This window comes from Manis javanica, chromosome 15, assembly GCF_040802235.1.
Source record: "Manis javanica isolate MJ-LG chromosome 15, MJ_LKY, whole genome shotgun sequence".
Taxonomy (NCBI): Eukaryota; Metazoa; Chordata; class Mammalia; order Pholidota; family Manidae; genus Manis; species Manis javanica.
In genome coordinates this window covers 7,115,006-7,133,164 of record NC_133170.1, presented here as the reverse complement: position 1 = coordinate 7,133,164, position 18,159 = coordinate 7,115,006, and the positions used below count along the sequence as shown (strand labels likewise).

The 18,159-nt window shown below is 41.9% G+C and overlaps 1 protein-coding gene and 1 long non-coding RNA gene across 12 annotated transcripts in view; one reads left to right on the top strand and one right to left on the bottom strand.

The window, feature by feature from the left end:
- DENND5B (DENN domain containing 5B) overlaps positions 1 to 18,159 on the bottom strand; it is a 153,070-nt gene that overhangs the window by 62,211 nt on the left and 72,700 nt on the right. For all 9 annotated transcript variants that reach the window (XM_073223371.1, XM_073223372.1, XM_073223366.1 and 6 more), the window contains one exon: positions 11,835 to 12,501. In XM_073223371.1, coding sequence (XP_073079472.1) covers positions 11,835 to 12,501 — 667 coding nt within the window. The remainder of the gene's footprint in view (positions 1 to 11,834; positions 12,502 to 18,159) is intronic.
- Positions 217 to 18,159, top strand: part of LOC118972740 (uncharacterized) — a 35,812-nt gene continuing 17,869 nt past the window's right edge. The window contains exons 1-3 of one of the 3 annotated variants that reach the window (XR_012125745.1): positions 217 to 3,356; positions 11,649 to 11,837; positions 15,854 to 16,064. This is a non-coding gene — a long non-coding RNA (uncharacterized lncRNA). Of the gene's footprint in view, positions 3,357 to 11,648; positions 12,543 to 15,853; positions 16,065 to 18,159 lie in introns of all 3 variants that reach the window. The other 2 variants (XR_005061822.2, XR_012125744.1) reach the window with 2 other exon arrangements.

Sequence of the window (18,159 nt, the reverse complement as noted above, 5' to 3'; positions counted from 1 at the left end):
GCATAAACGGGATGTTATCCACTTAAAAAGTTTTCTCTTGCATCATTTTACAATTTGTAAATGACTACTTTTAATAGTTTACAGTGGGATTTTGGTAACTAACCAGCTACCCGTTGCCCAAGTACACTCAAAATTTTCCTTATTTGATTCATTACGACCTAAATCTTAGGTGAAAACCTGTTTGCAGGAGTCCTTGTAAAACGCCAGTCCTGGGTGGCCTGAGGGGTGCAGGGCGGCCGTATGAACACAGAGCTGACCCAGTTACCTGAGGTGGAGACACGGGACACACACACGAGTGGAGGACCCCCGACAGCTGGGCTGAGACAGCTGGTGCTCTGTGGCGGGGCGGTCGGAGGAGAGCAGTCAGCTACCTGCCCCCCAGCTAGTGCTGAGGCAGGTGCCTGAGCTGGGCGGGATGGGCGGCTTTCAGGGTCAGAAACCGTGCTGTCGCTGGCACGACTGCCTCTCTGCAATGTGCCCCGTGGGCGTTCTCAGCACCACGGGCTCCCCGAGGGCACAGTGGGATCTATTCTATCTCATTTTACCCACAAAGCACAGGGCCGAGTTCATAACCACCGCTGACCAATTTACTGACCAAATGTACCAATGCTACCAAATATTACACTTTTCTCCTTGTACTGAAACAGTCCTAATGAAACACACAAAAACGGGGGAGGAAGACATGCAGTTAAGCACCTGTAAAAAGATGAAATCCAGGGAAATGTCCTTAATATTCTCTTCCGCGACCACCCATTTCTTTCTTTTTTTTAAAATTAAAGTATCATTGATATACAATCTTACGTTGGTTTCAACTATACACCACTGGTTCAACAGTTACTCATACTATTACGTCCTCACACACTCCAGTGCGGTCACTGTCTACCAACACAGTATGTTACAAAATCATTAACTGTATTCTCTGTGCTGTACTACCATCCCTGTGACCAGCCTACACTGCGATCGTGAATTATTGGATCCCTTTATCCCCCTCACGCACCCCAACTCCTTCCCCTCGGTAACCACTAGTCCCTTCTCAGTGTCTATGAGTCCGCTGTTATTTTGTTCCTTCTGTTTAGCTTTATTTTTATACTCCACAAGTAAGTGAGATCATTTGGTATTTTTCTTTCTCTGCCTCTGTGGCCGTCCATTTCAACCAAGGACTGGAGTCTTTTTATTTTTGTAACCTAAACACTTGGCACAGTATCTGGCATATGGGAGATGCTCAAAAATAGTTTTGAATAAATAAATGAATTAGTGGGATAAGACTACATAATTTTGCTGGATATCCACAACTTAATAGATACAATTAGATTTTGCACACATGAGTAAAGAACGAATAATTTTTTTAGGAAAAAATGGTAATGACTCAGACATAACTATTCACTCAAAAAATTACACTTCCTGGATATTCATACATTTAGTTAATTATGTACATGGCTCAGGAACATTATAAAGAAGACTCAAATACCCAGTTCCTAAGCCATAGATACTCTTTATTACACGATTTTTACCAAGTGACTCATTCTAACCTTGCATAAGCAGACATTATAGGGGTCAGAACTGTGGTTTAGAAACAAATATCACACTTCGACATTTTTTTTTATCCTTTCTGTTAAAAAGGAAGAGATTTTAATGGTGAAATATAAAGAGGTTTCCCAACCCCTTCAGAGTAGGAAAGGACCCTCTGGAGGCTCCAAGCTTCTGAGAAGAGACGAGGGAAAGAAAGGGCAGTGTAGCCCCTTCCAGGAAGATCTGTTCCACGGGTCACTCCTGAAGTTTGAGGCGAGCAGACCTCATGGCAATACAAAGAAAGAGAAACATAACTTCATACTCACTTCACATATGTATTTTATGATTTGATTCTGGTAAAAATGTACAGTATGTCCCATGTCTATGGCCTATGATAAAAATAACTTGACTGTTTTGGTCTCTATTTGGTAGCTTTTAAAAACTGCTGTTAGTTTTACTTTGGTTTTTTATGGAGTTTTACTGTTGTAAAAATAATTACAAAAATAATGGTTTGTTTTGCACAGTTAAAGGTTAGTTTTCTAAGACAATCACTTCCCTAAAAAAAGTTTAATGTTTCTAGCTCAGCTAGTTTCTTAAAAACAAAAACAAAATCTAGGTTTTAAAAAAGAATTACATTTCTTACAAATTTAAATGGGAAAAAAAACCTACCTAACAGTTCTTACTTAACTTTAAGGGGATATACTTTCTACGATCCTTTACCCAGCCTCCAACTTCTGACTACTTTATTTAAGGATAATTTTTTTAAGGAAAAGGAAGAGAAAAAGATTCATTTGGCCCAGAAATATTTAGTAATCATTTATTCAGTCAATGCTCTGCATTCAAAACCCTAAGAACACTTGCATTTGAACTAGTCGGATTCATCATTCCGTGTGGAGAGGGAGAACACACACTTGGGGATGTGCAGAATATCTTAGTACAAGGGTTTGGAGAGCCTGTCACAGGATGTGGGCTTTGCCCGGATAATTTGGGAGGGAAGACTTGCTCTGGACAGAGACCTGGGCCGCTCTGCGGCTGGGTGTCTCCACGGGGCTGCTGCACAGGGAGATGGAGGCAGCCAGGACAAAGCTGTACGGTGAGGAAGCGCAGCAGCAGCTCCCGGGGTAGCGAGACAGGAGGATGTTTCATACTGTGCGGGGTGCACAGTGACCTTGCTTCAAGTGGATATTTTTGTGAGACTGCAGAACAGCCCGGCTTAGTTGTGAGCGGCTCGCAGTTACTGTGAGGCTGAGCTGTGAGGACAGCTGCATCAGTTCCTGGCTGTCAGGCACTGCTTTATTATTTCGTTCTCAATTATAAGCCAGACACAGATGAAAGGCTCAGGGTTTTAAGCAGTCAGATGCCGTGCCAGTTATCTATTGCCTCTCAGCACCAAGCTCACTTGGTAACCCGGTCTCTGATAACAGACTTGACTCAGCATTGCCTTACAATGAGCACAATGTTAAGCTTTGCCAGCAGGGGGTGCTGGAGAGACGGGGCAGGAGGATGGGCTTCTCTCTGAGATTTGGGTGTGTCCTGTGCAGAGCTGTGCTTATTCCCGCTCCTCCTGCGATGTTGGGTCAGTGGTGTGGATCGTGCGGACATCTGGAGTTCACTTCCCCAGCCACATGCCCAGCGGGGGCCGTCTCAGGGACTGGGCTGGCAGCCACCTCCTAACACGGATGCTGCACGCTCAGTTCTCACCTACAGCACCCCTCTCACCAGCCCCCCTGACTCGTGCCTGAGATTTGTTTCCCACTTGCCCAGTGGCTGAGGATCAGCTCTGGCCCAGATGACCCACTGACCTTCTCCACCATCCAATGGGCTACAGCCACATCGTCCTCAATGAGGTATGAACCGCAGCCTTGAGAAGCGGGTCTCCCTTCCAAGTCTGCCTTCCTTGGGTACCTTTTAGAGTTTTCTTCATGTCTTATACTTTCCTATTACAGCTTAATAATTCTTCATATTATATTCCTCTGTTTAAATCATTGTGTGGTTTAATCTGTCTCCTGATTGGACTTCAGCTGAAAGGCCCAGGGGGTTTTAAGCCATCAAATTAAATCCCGGGCAAACTTGGCTACTTTATTTACTGTTGATGAGAAAACTGTTCAGTCTCATAGAAAACATAAATCCTTCAAGTAATCCCAAGTAGCACCTTGAGCTGTTTTCTTGCTTTGATTATTATGGAAAACTTTCACATGGCACGTGAAAAGAAATTAATACATTTTCCTCTCTTCTATTACACATTGGAAGACAGATACACATGGCTTATTTTTCCTTCGACACAATTCCCCCCACCTGTGGGGGTTCTTTGTCCTTCTTCTTTCCAGTTCTGCTCTCTCTTCAAGATTGGTTCTTTTTAACTAAATCAAGAAGTAAAAGGTAGAGTTTTCTTCTGTAAGCACTTTTCCTGTGTTTTCGGAAAATTATTTTTTCTTTGATACTCAAAGGAATGAATGTGTACAAGAAGTTATTTTCATATTTAAGACATGCCTCAGCATAGCATTTGGGGCTCTGCATGATCCGGCCCTTTCCTGACTCATTGCTTACTGCCATCCCATAGTCAGATCATCTGCTTATAGTTCATTCACTGAACACGACGTGTTTCCACAGTCCCTGTGCCTTTGTATACCATTGTTCTCTGCCCAGAAGGTCCCTTCCCCCTGCACTGCTTGGCTAGGTTGTACTTTTTCCTTAGGCAATAGTTCCTTAGTGGAGCCATTCTTAATTACATACTCCTTACCGTCACTAGAGTGTACTTCACATGCTTCCATATCTTTATTTCCATCACAGTACTTATTCACCTCACTAAAGCTATTACTATTCTATTCTAAGTATCTTTTTATGTGTACCATCACCTCCTGGAGAGCAATGACTCTATTTTTAATCTCAGAACTTCTGGCACTTGGTATAGGGTCTAGTACATAGTGAGAGGTTAATGAATGTGTTGAGAAATTAATATGTTAACATCTGAGGCATGCAAAATGCAATAAAATGATTTGGACATTAAAAAAATTATGCTTGACCATGTTACACAATAAAACATACCATCAAAAATTTGCCTGGCAGGGGCTTACGTGCAGACTCTGAGATGGCCCTGCCTCCTCCACTTGGGCCCCTGTCTAACCAGCATCATTGTGAAGAACAAGGACAGCCCTCAGGGTCTGGGGCTAGAGCTGCGTAGGGGGCATGGAACGCACGTGGTGCAGGCCAGGGAGCCAGCTCAGTGGCCCAGGGCAACTCCAGTGTTGGCTGGTGGCGCAGCGCCCCAGGAGGAGGCCACGCCTAGTGGGGTTTACACACAGCAAAGCCCCACCAACAGAGGAGTGAAGCCAGTGGTGTCCAGAAGGCCTCCAGGGAACATCCCGACGTGGCTGCAGGATCACACACCACACCCATGAGGCTGGGTGCAGTGGCTGGTTCCTCCCCGAACCATGCAGGCTTGGAGGCCTCAGGCCCAGGCATAATTCAGCTCATTCCCTGGCTCCAGAAGTTCATCCCAGATATTCCCAGTGATGCCCAATAGTACTGCTAAATGAAGGGCATAGCCTCTGGCACCTCCTGAAGCAAAAGTGAGGATAGTTAGGTACTCTAACAATACAGAACTTGACCCTGGCCTTCAGCAAGTATGGCATCAGTGTAAAGAAGCTACCCTTCACTTAGGCCACCCAACCAAATGCACTTGTCTGTCCCCATGTCCCACACCAACCTGTTTTCATAATAAACTTCATTGTAACAGCAGCAAAAACTGCCTAACTTGGCTCACTTAGGCATCACATGAGGCAGAATACAAATGCAAATCAACAAAAATCTGCCCTCAGTGATGGGTGAAAAATGAGCTGCATTTTCCTTGATAAAAAAACTTTATCAGATTGACAAAGATTAAAAACGAAAATCACAGCAAAGGTGCGAAGGAAAGGGGGCTCTCACAAATTGCTAGAGCTTTCTTTCTATTTGGCAATATCCAACAATAGCTTAGAAACATACAGGCCATATTGACCCAGCAATTCCTATTCTAGATATAAGGTGATTTCTAACAGTAACCTATTTATCTAACCTAAATACCTAACACGAAAGATTTGGTTAAAAGAATGATGGCCAGTTACATAATGGCATATACTAGAGCTATTAAAAGCGTATTCTGCATCATTAACACAGGAAACCAACATGTGCCTGGCAGTAGCAGGAAGTAACTAGGTATTAAAAACCTGCTGAGATTCCACTTCTGGGTATACATCCAAAAGAAATGAAGGCAGAATCTTGCAACAATATTTGCACATGAGTATAGCAGCATTATTCACAGTAGCTAAGTGGAAGTAACACACGTGTCCACCAATGGATGAATGGATAAACAAAATGTGGTATATAAAGTGGACGGCTGAACAACGTGAGTTTGAACTGCATGAGTCTACTTATACATGGATTTTTTAAAAAGTACTGTAAAATTTTTTGGCAATGTGCAACAACTTGAAAAACCATTTTCTTTTCTCTAGCTTACTTTAAGAATACATATATAATGTATATATAACATATACAGAATATGTGTTAATTGATGGTTTATATTATAATTAAGCCTTCCAGTAGTTAAGCTTTGGGGGAGTCAAAAGTTATACATGGGTTTCCAACTGCACAGGGGGTCAACACCCCTAACACTTTCATTGTTCAAGGGTCAACTGTACATACAATGGAATGTTATACAGCCTTAAAAAGGAGGAAATCTGGTCACATGCTACAACATGGATGAACCTTGAGGACACTATGCTAAGTGAAATAAGCCAGTAACAAAAAGACAAACAGCGTGTGATTCTACTTATATGAGGTAACTAAAGCAGTCAATTCAAAAAAACAAAGTAGAATACTGGTTGCCAGAACGGAGGATGGGGGGACGGGGAGTTGTCTAATGGGTATAGAGTTTCAATTTTACAAGATGAAAGCATTCTGGAGATTGGCTGGACACCAGTGTGAATATAGTTAACACTACAGAACTGTTCACTAAGGAATAATTAAGATGACATATTTAATATCTATTTTTTACCACAATTAAAAAAATTGTTAAACCTAATCTATACAGAGATAATCTGTGGGCAACAGAATCCACAAAAGATGAATAATCTGTGATAATGAGTAATTTGAATTTAAGTTGAAAAGGATTTTTAATTTGACATTAGATGACTTCTTAAGAAGGTATACACATGTTCGGGTTGCAAAATCAAACAGGGTTTGCAAAATGTGTAATGACCTAAGTATTCATTGAGAATTGTTTTCATTTAAAAGGTCTTATTTAATACATAATTTCAAGTGCAAAAAGTACATTAATGACAGCAGTTAGCCACGACACTCTGTAGAGCCTCCAAAAATCATTGGCAATGGACTGATATGAGGCATTTTAAAATCAAATTATTTAAAATAAAAATATACATTCATTAGAATATAATTCTGGCACCATGAGTGCCTGTAAAAAGTAGTATCTCTTTTTGCTTCAACAGAGGTTAAGACAAAAACAAAGTATCTATGTATATAACTATATACTTACATTATTTAAAATAGGTTAAATGTAATTGGTAATTGTTGGTAAAAGAGAAAACATCTGGATTATCTTCCTATTTTATATTATTTTTTAAACTATTAAGTTAACTTGTGCCTAGCAGTTACTATTTCCTATAATAACTGCCAAAATCAATCTGTTCATTTTAATTTCTAGTTCCATGACATTTTTTAAACATGTCTATTTATGGCAGTATGGAGGACTAAAGCTCCCAAACTAAACTAAAAATGCTAAATAAAATAATTTAAAAACAACCCAATACATGAATATATGTATTTGTTTGAAAAAAAAAAAAAGAGGGGAGGGAGTCACTGGGAGCCAGGAACAGAGTAAAAGCAGGAATCCAGTGGGCAAAGCTGAAGGGTCTGCCATCTTCAGGACCGTTACTTCTGTGCACGCTGGGGGACAAAATCCAAGAAAGGCTCAGATTCAGACTGTAGGACACAAAAAGGATAGAAACCTATGGGAAGAGAGATCTAGAAAGGAGAAACAAAAACAGAACAATAATGACAGAAAGTCCTGTACTGCCAAGGGAAGTTGTTTGTCCTGGCCCCAGCTCTGGAAGGCAGGGGGAAAGCCCCTGAGCATGTCTACCTACTGGCCAGCTTTGGGGTATGTTTGGTACTGAAACTCATGCTATTTGTATGGCCCTAATAAACAAACACTAAGGGGAGACTTTCAGTTTAAAGCAGACCTGTGTTGCCAGTGAACTCAGATACCTAGTGAAAGAAAATATAGATAATTCCTAGAGGAACAAACCCTCAATCCTCAACCCATCAGATAAGGAATATATCCGATAAATAATATAAAATTTGTATGTTTAATATGCTTATGGAAATTAAAGGAAGAATTAAGGAATAAGACTGTTTATATGACCAATGAATGTAAATGTCAAAGGAAGGGTTAATACAGACTAAACACACGTAAAAAGACAATTAATAATCTGGGAGTCAGATACGGAGAAATCACAGAATGCAACAGAAAGACAAAGAAACAGAAAAGGGCTGAGAGGTATCAAAGATCAAGTGAGACAGATTAACTGTTTCATTAGAGTTTCAGGAGGATAAAAAGGAAAAATGATGGATGGAAGTAATATTTGGAAAGACATCTGAGAATTTTCCAGAACTGTTGAAAGACATTAACCCTAGATTTCAGGAAACACAATGAATCACAAGCAGAACAAGTAAAGAAACCCTCATCTAGAAAAATCACAGTCAAAATACAGTACACCAAAGGAAAACAGAAAATCTTATATATAACCAGGGTGAAAAGATAGATTTCTGGCCAAGAAATGACAATTAGAATGATTGTGACAGATGGCTTCTCAAAGGCTACACTGGAAACTAGAAGATAGATTATTTTCAAAGTGTTGGGAGAGAAAGAGAGAGAAACTTTTTCTAAAATTAAAGTATCACTGATATACAATCTTATGTTGGTTTCAAATATACAACACAGCAGTTCAACAGTTATCCATATTAATAAATCCTTATCCCCTCTAGTGCAATTACTCTCTGTCAACATAGTAAGATGTTACAGAATCATAGACTATATGAGAAACTTTTACCTAGAATTTAATATCCAATGAAACCATCTTTTAAAAACAAGAACAAAATAAAAATAATTTCAGCTGAACAGATCTAAAAGAGAATGCCATCTCACTTAAGGAACACCTAAGGATACACTTTAGGAAAGAGATTGACCCTACAAGAAAGAAATATCTAAGAAATGCAACATGAATTTTTTAAAATGGCAATTGTGGTGTTAGAAAGAAAACCACAGGCCCCAAATGGAGTCGCTTGTGCCAGGCTTCCTCACCAAAGCAGGGCCTAATACCTAACCTACTTACAGTTTCAATCTTCCCCAGAAATGTACCTTAACCATTCAGAGATTTTCTGGTCAGCCTTAACAAGGGAATCTGAAACAGGGGCCCTCCTCATCCCTAAAAAAGGATGGAAATCTACCTAACAAGATCTGTTTGATCCCAAAGGAAGGTGACCTCACTCAAGATGATCATTTTTTCTGTTTATGACTCCCCTGTCCTGCCTTAAACCCTTTCCCTTTCTAAAGTAGCCCTTTGCAGCTCCCATCTGCGGCCAGATGGCATGCTGCCCAATTTATGAAGTGGTTAATAAAGCCAATCGGATCTTTAAAATTTTACTGAGTTGAATTTTTCTTATTTAACAGTGGGTAAATTCAAGCAAAACCAAGTATATAAAAAAAATATCTAATTTGAAGGACTATCAAAATTCTGAGCAAGGAAGCCACAGTACTTGTATTTTAACGATTCTGATTAACCTAAGACTAAGTGTTCACGTTGAAATTCCAAAATTTACCATTAAGAATATAACTTCTACACTAAATGGAAAAAACCGAAACAAGAAAAAACATTTTGATTACTTCAAAAGAAAGCAAAAAAGTAGGCTAAAGGCAAGGCAAATAGTAAAAAATCAATGGAAATTCAAAAATTCTTAAATGATGAAAGCATCAGATCATAAGATTTATGGGATTTAGCTAACACAAGAATCAAATGCTTAAAATGCTAACTAATACTTGGTGGACAGCATTAAGACCAAGTTAGCAAAAAAAGAAGAAACACTCTTTTGAGTACAAAAACATGCTCCTAAAAACTCATTCTTCATTTGAAACTGAAATAAACAGGTAGCTTATTAGTCGCTGTAACTTTAAATGGACCTCATACACCAGCTGGGATAAGCTAACCAAACAGAGCAGAAAGAGGGGGGCTCAGGACAGAGCACAGGCAGCCAGAGTCTAGGGCTATTTAAAACAGGAAGTGTGACAATGGAGGTTTCGTTTTGTTTCTGTCTTCTAAAAAAAGCATTGACATTCAGTGTATGAGAACATTCATTAGGTCTGCAACCCTGACACAAATGCTTCGGGCCACTTAACGTAAATTACCCTTCAAAGGCAGTCAGTCCTAGGTTGGACCCTCACAATTTAAGATATGCCTAATTTACAGAGGTTTATGTAGGACTAACAAAACCAGTAATAATTAAATCACATTATCATTTAGTCAGTGCCAGCTACCTATGTGGTCTGTATAGGTTTTCTTATTTAACCTTCACAATTAATCAGTGAGAGGGAGGAAGGAAAAACGCCTGTTACTGCCATCAAGATGGGGTAACTGATACTCAGGAAGACGATGAACTCGCCCGTGGTTACAGTTAGTAAGTGACCGAGCAGAGATTTGAACCCAGGATGCTTATAACTTCAAAAACCAATATTCTTACTTGGTGAAGGGGGGTGCCTAGTAAACATAATGTTCTCCAAGTAATTGTAGATTAATGATAACAAAATAAAACAAAAACAAAACAACCAAAAAAAAACAATATTCTTTTTGGCCCAAACTGCTTCTCTCGGAAGAGCATTTGTAAACTAAATGGCCTTGAAGATCCCTGGTACATCCAGGATCTACAATTGTTCTTTCTGATAGGCTAGAACACCTGAGGGTATTGCGCTCCAAGCTCCTACCCCTTCTAGCAGCTCTCCAACCCCAACCTGCTTCAGGCAAAAAAGCAAGAAAGGTAGAAATAGAAAGGAAGAGAGAATTACTTAAGCTAACTCTTTCAGACACAAAAGGGTAATCTGCAGGAAATGAAGCCCTAGGAAAGCGAGGGCAAGAGGGAAGGGAAGAAGGAAGACTGGCCCTTAAAGAACTTCCTGAGAAGGAAAATTAAGATACTGGAACACGTTATCAAAGAATGTTATGTAGGATAAACTGAAGAAAATACAACCTCGTGAAAGGCTGTCAACACATAAATAGTGTCAACATACACACAAGATGGGAAGTACAAATATAGCCTACTTGGCTCAGCCTCACATATTTTTAAATAGACAAGAAAAAAAAACTGGTAAAATAGGTTTGACAGCAGCAGTCAGGAGACTGCACTACAATTCTGCTAGACAGTGCAAGTTAGCAAAATGCTAGCCCAAATATCTGTGCCCTGTTTTCAGAGGACCCACCATTGCACAGAAACCATTTTCTATTTCCCTTCAATTCACTATCCATTCAGACACGGCGTCTCTATTTCCCCGGCAAATTGACGTTCAGGTTGGAACCTCAACTCCAGCGAAGGCTCAACATTAGTCATCATAAATGCATGGGGAAAATAAAGCCCCGATTTCCCGAGATTTTTAAGCATGTGTTGGGAGAACTCTGAATGAAATGCCATCAGGAAGGTAACTTCCTCTTGGGATTAAAACAAAACAAAACAAGGTGACCCCACATAACTGGGCTGGAACTTCCAGACCCAGGACAGTCAGGACTACTTAATGCTCATCCCTCCTCCCGCCACTTGAAATGCCCCCAGGCAAAGCTGCCGCCTTAGGGAGCAAGTTTGTTTATCCTTTGCCAATGTCAGCTGAGTTTTGACATCAACCTTGACTAATCTGTAAAAACAAAAAAAAAAGAGAGAAGTCTCCACGTTCCTAGTACTAACAGGATTTTCTCACTTTCATTATGAAAAGAAATACGTTTTAGGTATTATCAAGAAAACGGGGGTTATTTCCATTAAAAAAATAAATACACTCAACTCAGCCAAATTAATGCTTTTGTATCCCTTCCTCTTTTTCTCTGCAGTCCCTGCCACCTCAGAAAGAAGTAACATCTCAGCCTCTGAGCCCACCTACAACAGCTCCTTTTACACGAAAAGGAAGAGACTTCTGACCATTACATTTGGTGCTAAAAACAGACCCCATGGAAATACAGCCATTGGGAGGAGCACAAGTCCCCGTCTGGGGAGACTTAAAATCCCAGAAGACCTACCCTGTGAGTAGAGAAGGATCTGCATCTCTAAGAGGACGCAGGTGAACACCTGCACCAGGTTCTCCAGTCCCAGGAGCTCGAAGGCCTCTCGGAGAGGGTAATCGGAGAGGGGGAGCTCATTGGGCCCAGGCCGCTGGCAGATGACGGGCTCATAAACGCCGTAGAATTTCAGTGACCTCCCTGGGGGCGGGAGGGGCACCTCGTAGAGAATGTTGTGGATGTAGCTCTCAAGTGGCAAGGGTGGCGGCTGCTGTGAGCTGACTGCCTGGTACAGCTGGGTGAGGAATTTCTTGCAGGCCTGCATGAAGGGCAGTGGTGTGATCAAGCATATACTTTTTGAGACGTACAGGGTGTCTCGGTTGATGTCGTAGGAGTTGTATCGCTGGAGTTTCAAAAGGGAAGTGGCATCTCCCTCATCAATACTGCTAGCCAGCGAGTCCATGCTGCAGGACGACGAGGCACACGCGTTGCTGTAGCGCTCTGCGTTGTGCATCTGGTAGAGTGTCTGCATCGCTGTGCAGATCTGCTTACTTGTTACCTCTTCATAGAAAGTGAGAACAAAGCCGTACGTGCGAGAACCATCTTCCCGGGTGATTATAAATGAGTGGAACTGAGGCTCTCTGCTGTCAGTCTGTGTTCTGAAGGATAGCCCTTTAGGCATGCACAACTGCGGAGGAAGGGGGAACAGCATCAAAACGCAACCAACAGGTAACTTCAAGCCAGAAAAGAAGTTCGTTGTTAGCGCAATACGATTCAGAAGGACACCGATTTAACACTATCAGTAGTAGCCTGAAGCAGATACACTTTAAGTTCCTCATTTACATGTAGATAAAACTATTCTTCAGAGGAATGTTTATACAAGGATGATACTACTATGTTACGGCCTATGTGTTATAACATGCAGGAGGCTTGACTAAGAGCGAGAAGGCCTTTTGCAAGTCCCAGTAAACTCTTTTCAAGCCTATGACCTCCAGCAAGTTGTGTAACTTCCCAAGCCTCAGTCTCTTTGCCTACAACATCTATTAATCAATGACTTGAAGACATAATATGCAAAGGAACTGACGTATTTAAGCACTATCTTTGGATTAATGATGTTTCAGAGAAATTGGGAAATAGGTGAAGGCTCACCTGGTAAATGGGAAAAAAGCTATAAACACAGAATAATAAAACCAACAGTACCATTTTCAAAATTTTGAACAATGTGATCCTTCATCCTAGCAAACGGAACTTTGAAAACAGAATGATTTTTATTTACTGAAGCAGAAGGGGGAAAGATGCCTTTTTAGGTAACTTCCCGTAGAGATTATATTTTAGGTCTTGGGCACTCCCTAGGATGGAGATGAGTTTGGGAACAAAATTACCTGGGGCGTTAGAGATGCTCTATTTAAGAAACTAAAAATATACTAAAAGGTAGGATTGAATCTTGAAAACGTTTTAAATGAAAGAAGTCAAACAAATCACAGAAAAAATTTAAATACACTAAAGAGAACAGACCTTATAATTCAACCATCCTAACATAATGATCATTATTCATTTTTATATAGTCCTTTCTACTGCTGTACTGTAATGTGCTTTTTGCACAGAAATAAATGTACCATGCATTATTATGGGCTTTTTCCAGATTTAAAAATTGATCTGGTATAAAATTTAGACATTCTCCCAAATGTCTACATTACCAAGTAAATGCAATTCGTCTTAAAAGTTACAGGCCCTTCTTTCAAACTGTCAACAAACCCTTCTTAGGCAGTGCTTTTACGAGCAAGGCCAGGTGGTGGTGGCCCAACGGTGACAGAGACAGCACTCCCTGCTCCCATGGTGTTTCTGGTTTAGGAAGGATGACAGCTGGATAGGAAATCATTCGCTACGAAGTATGGGAAGTGCAGTAACAGGGTAAATACAGGCTGCCATGGGGAAAACGTAGCAGGACGTCAATTAGAAAAGAGCGAGCTACCGGGAAAAAAGAGAAGGAAATCCAGTGGACAGCGGGGGATGAGCACAGGTGTCAGCGAGATGAGGAGAAGGCAGACAGACACGTGTGCAAAAGCCGGGAAGACAGAAATGAGGGCATGAGGAGATGAAACACGTGCGGGGTGTGTGTGCACACGATGCAAGGCTGGGGCGGTGGGAGAATGTGGGAGAACCAGAGGCCTGGCCACGAAGGGCCTTGGTGGGTCACGTCAGAAGTCTGAGAGGAGAACAGGAAGCGCCTGGAGGCTTTTGGCGGGAGGGGGACAGGATCAGATGCGCCTCTTAGCACGTGATCTTCCTGCGCTGAGGGGCAGTGGTTTTCAAAGGGGTTCCAAGGAGCAAAGGAGCGAAGGCATTGCCTCGGGGCCTCGGGCGCCCTCTCACCCCTCTCTCTCACCCCATTATCCAAATCCACTAACAAAGAGCGGCAGTTCTACCTTCAGAAATACACTCAGGAACAAATCCCACCTTTCCTCTTACCACTCTAGCCTAAGCCATCTTCTTCTCTTGCCTGGACGACTGTTCAATACACAGAACCGGTCTCCATGCTTTTACCCTTGTCCTGCATAAACTATTCCCCATAGTGTAACCGAAGTCGTCCTTAAATGACGTAGGCTGGATCTTGCCACTCTTCTCAAAACCTTCAATGGCCTCTCAACTCACTAAAAGCTGAGCCCTTACCGTAGAGGCCCCGTAAAGCCCTCAATGGCTCAGCCCCGGGGCCCCCTCTTTCATCTCCCGCTGCCCTTTAGTTCGGCCACATCGTTCCCATGAAAACCCCTAGCAGGTGCTGGCCGGAACCTGCTGTTCCCTCTGGTTGGGACGATCTTCCCTATGTATCCACGTGGCTCATTCCCTGTGGCACATTGTATTTGCTAAAAATGGCTCCAACAATATTCCTAGTTCCATATGCTGCCCCAGAACCTTCCCACTCTCCCATCAAGGACCTGGGTAAGCTGCTGAGGGTGCCATCACACCAGGGACCCGAAAACTTGCTCTGCCCAGAGCCAGATAATCAACAGTTCCAGCTCTGCAGGTCACACAGTCTGTCACAGCCACTCAACACCGGAACTGCACGTATGGTACAATGACAACACAGAAAGGAAGGGGCATAACTCTGTCCCAGTGACACTGAATGTATAAAGCAGGCAGCATCTGGAGCCGGCCTGAAGGCCCCAGTTTGCCCACCTCTGGCCTGGTTAAGTAAAAGGCAAGGGAAGTGACAAGGGACAGCGAGTGACTTCTGAGGCTAGGTCTAAAAAGGCAGTACACTTCCATCTCTCTGAGCACACACCCTGGGAGCCCTAAGCCAACGAATAAGGAGTTTGGTTAACCTGAAGCTGCCATGCCAGAGAGACCACACGGAGCGAGTGCCTAGAGAACGCGGAGCCCAGCTGTGCTCCCAGCTCAGCAGACACACCTGGGGGTGAGCGGCCCTCAGTGACTCCAGCCCTGAGCCTCTGAACCACCCTAACCGACATGCAGCAGAGCAGAGGGGCCACCCAGCCAAACCGCACTCACGCTGCAGAGATGTAGGCAAACCCACGATTCTGTTGTTTGAACTCGAGAGTCAACAAACTATAGCACTTAGGCCGAATCCACCCTGTCATCTGTTCTGTAGGCACACCATGACGCTCTCCACCCAGGTAATGTCTACGGCTGCTTTTGCACCACCACAGCAGAGTAGTGATTGTGACAGAAACTGCGTGGCCCACAATGCCTTGACCATTTATTATCTCACCCTTCATGGAAAAAAAATTGCCAACCCATGTTTAAAGCCACTTAAGTAGTATTGGGATGGTTTGTTATGTGGCAGCAGAGAAAGGGAACACCCCCTTACTAAGCCACTACATACATACTACCTCACAGAGGCTGTCCTTTACCTTTCCATAAACATTAGTGTGTTCTCCCTATAAATGCTAATAAAGTGTCACTTCTCCCCTGGAAAGTCCTTACTGAATGGGGAAGCAATGAAAGTCTTACACCACTGTATGCACACGTGTACACTGTGTACTGACCCACATTACTAGTTTCTCTAATTTTATCTACAGGTTCAAACAACTCAAAGACTGGCATTAATTATATCTGAATAACATTAAACACTCGAGAGCACCACACATGGAGCAACAGACTATTTGAGGCCATGATAAATGGCGACTGATGACGAAGATGAAAGCGAAACCGCGAAGCTCGGCGTTATTATGCTGCTGGAAATGTCTTTACATTTCACGTCACCGAACATGAGGTTTGGAAGGAACTAAGGTAGCTTCACTTAATTACTTCTATATACGTTGACAAGAATTAAATTACTCCATATATCTGGGTAGACTAAGATCCAGGCTCAGGTAAAACACATAAGCATCTGGATTTGCCAGGGGAGAAAATGGTTCACTCCCAGTCTTGGGAATAACTGTATAAGGAAGGCCAGGGCAAGATCTTCTCATATTTATGTCTGCACATTAAGGCAGCTTTCCTCATAGCAAGATGAGATCCTCTGCTGATAGGAAGGAAAACTCATCTGACACATTTACTGCCCTCAGTAAAGATCACAGGAAGGAGAATTGGAGACACCCTTGCTCCAGGCGAACCTCAAGCTTGTCTGGCACAGGGCACGGCACGTATGTTTTTGTTGAATGAACAAATGGATGAATGAATGAGCAAAGAAAACAGGAAAAAACAACAGCGGGAGGGGGGGGGTACAGGACCAGATTTAGTTCCTCTTTTGATTCAATCTGTAGCTTGCTTTCTACATGGAGTATGCAAATACAGAAAAATAAACAGAGTGACCTCCAAAGTCAACACAAAGATTAAATTTAATTGATAGGCTTTCCTGACATCGTAAACCAAGAAATTACAACTCAAGCTGTTTTTGAACAGCTGCCAAATATTCCCTTTAAGGGTTTGTAGCTTTCTTGAGCACACGTTCAAACATTTACAGGAAAAGCTTGCCAACAGTTGTGCTCAGAGTAAGCAAAGAATGACTTTCTAATGCTACAGATAACAGATGTTAAGAATTCTTAAAATCTCTTCCTACAAATTAAAAAAAAAAAGAATTATATTTCTAATATGGGAACCACACATTAGAAAACATGATTGCTTTTTTCAGCTTTTTAGAAGTGCGAATTGTTTTATGAATTGCCAGGTTTATTTGGCAGAAAACGTGTTTTTTCAGAAATATAAAGACATAAATAATCAAGATTTGCTCACCATGGCATTCAACAATCTCTTCTAGTCCCCTAATATTGCTATTTATTAACACACCTACTCCCCACCCCACCCTTCTACAATAAACAACTAAAAACTGGAACTGTCACTGTTGACAGACTGCCCCTGGCCATCAGATTGCTTTAGCCAAAGTGGGCTCACCGTGCTGTGCACCTCCTCTCCTGCTTTGAGTGACCAAATGGCCTAATAATCTGGCCTCCTTCATGCAGTTTGGCTAGAATTTCAAAAATCCCTTTTTCCATTTTCTATAGTTCTATGACTCCTATACGCACTCTCTTATACACAAATAAAAGACAGATTATTCAGAAAACACTCAAAGAGCTGGTCAGCTTTTCCTTCCTTTCTTCCTGCCTTCTCTCCGTCCATCCCTCCTTTCTTCCTTTAATAAACATTTATTTTATATAATGTATTATATTAGATCTTGGCAATTCAAAAGATAAATATGAAAATAATCTCTCACTTTGGGCGGCTCACGGTCTAGTAGAAAACACAAACATATAAACCAACAATCACAAAATAATGAGATCAGCGCTGTTATGGAGGTTGGAGGAAAGAAAAGGGAGCACCCACTGAGGGCCCGGCGCACCTGGGGGTCGCCCGTTCCAGGTTCGAATACGTGCCGAGTCTGTGGCAAGTACATACGGCTACTTTTCCTTTGAATCTTGCAAGATGGGCTTCTCAACAGGTTTTTTTCTTGGCTAACCCTTTACTCTTTGCTTATCATTCCACTCCACCCTCCTCTGGGATCGGAGCAAATAGTAAATGGTAAACTTTGAGCTTTAAAGATTATCAAGACATTTCTAATAGTAATTTTTAAATTCTTATTAAAATATCATTTATCAGTTGTTTCATTTAGGACCGATATATAAAATAGAATCTTTACATTTTATATAACTTACTTAAAAAGGTGTCGACCGTATTTTCTTCCTAACATTTCCTAGGTTTGCTACATTTTTAAGGATAAGATCTACCTATTAGAGCATAACATAAACCTCATGGCTGCCAATATGCAGATTACCTTAGAGAGGTGAACTGACGGGAATGCAGGGGGACGTATCTGCCCTGCTTGCCAGGCTTTGCTTAAGAGGAAACACACAGATCTGAAGCAAATTTGTCCATGTTCACATCAGTT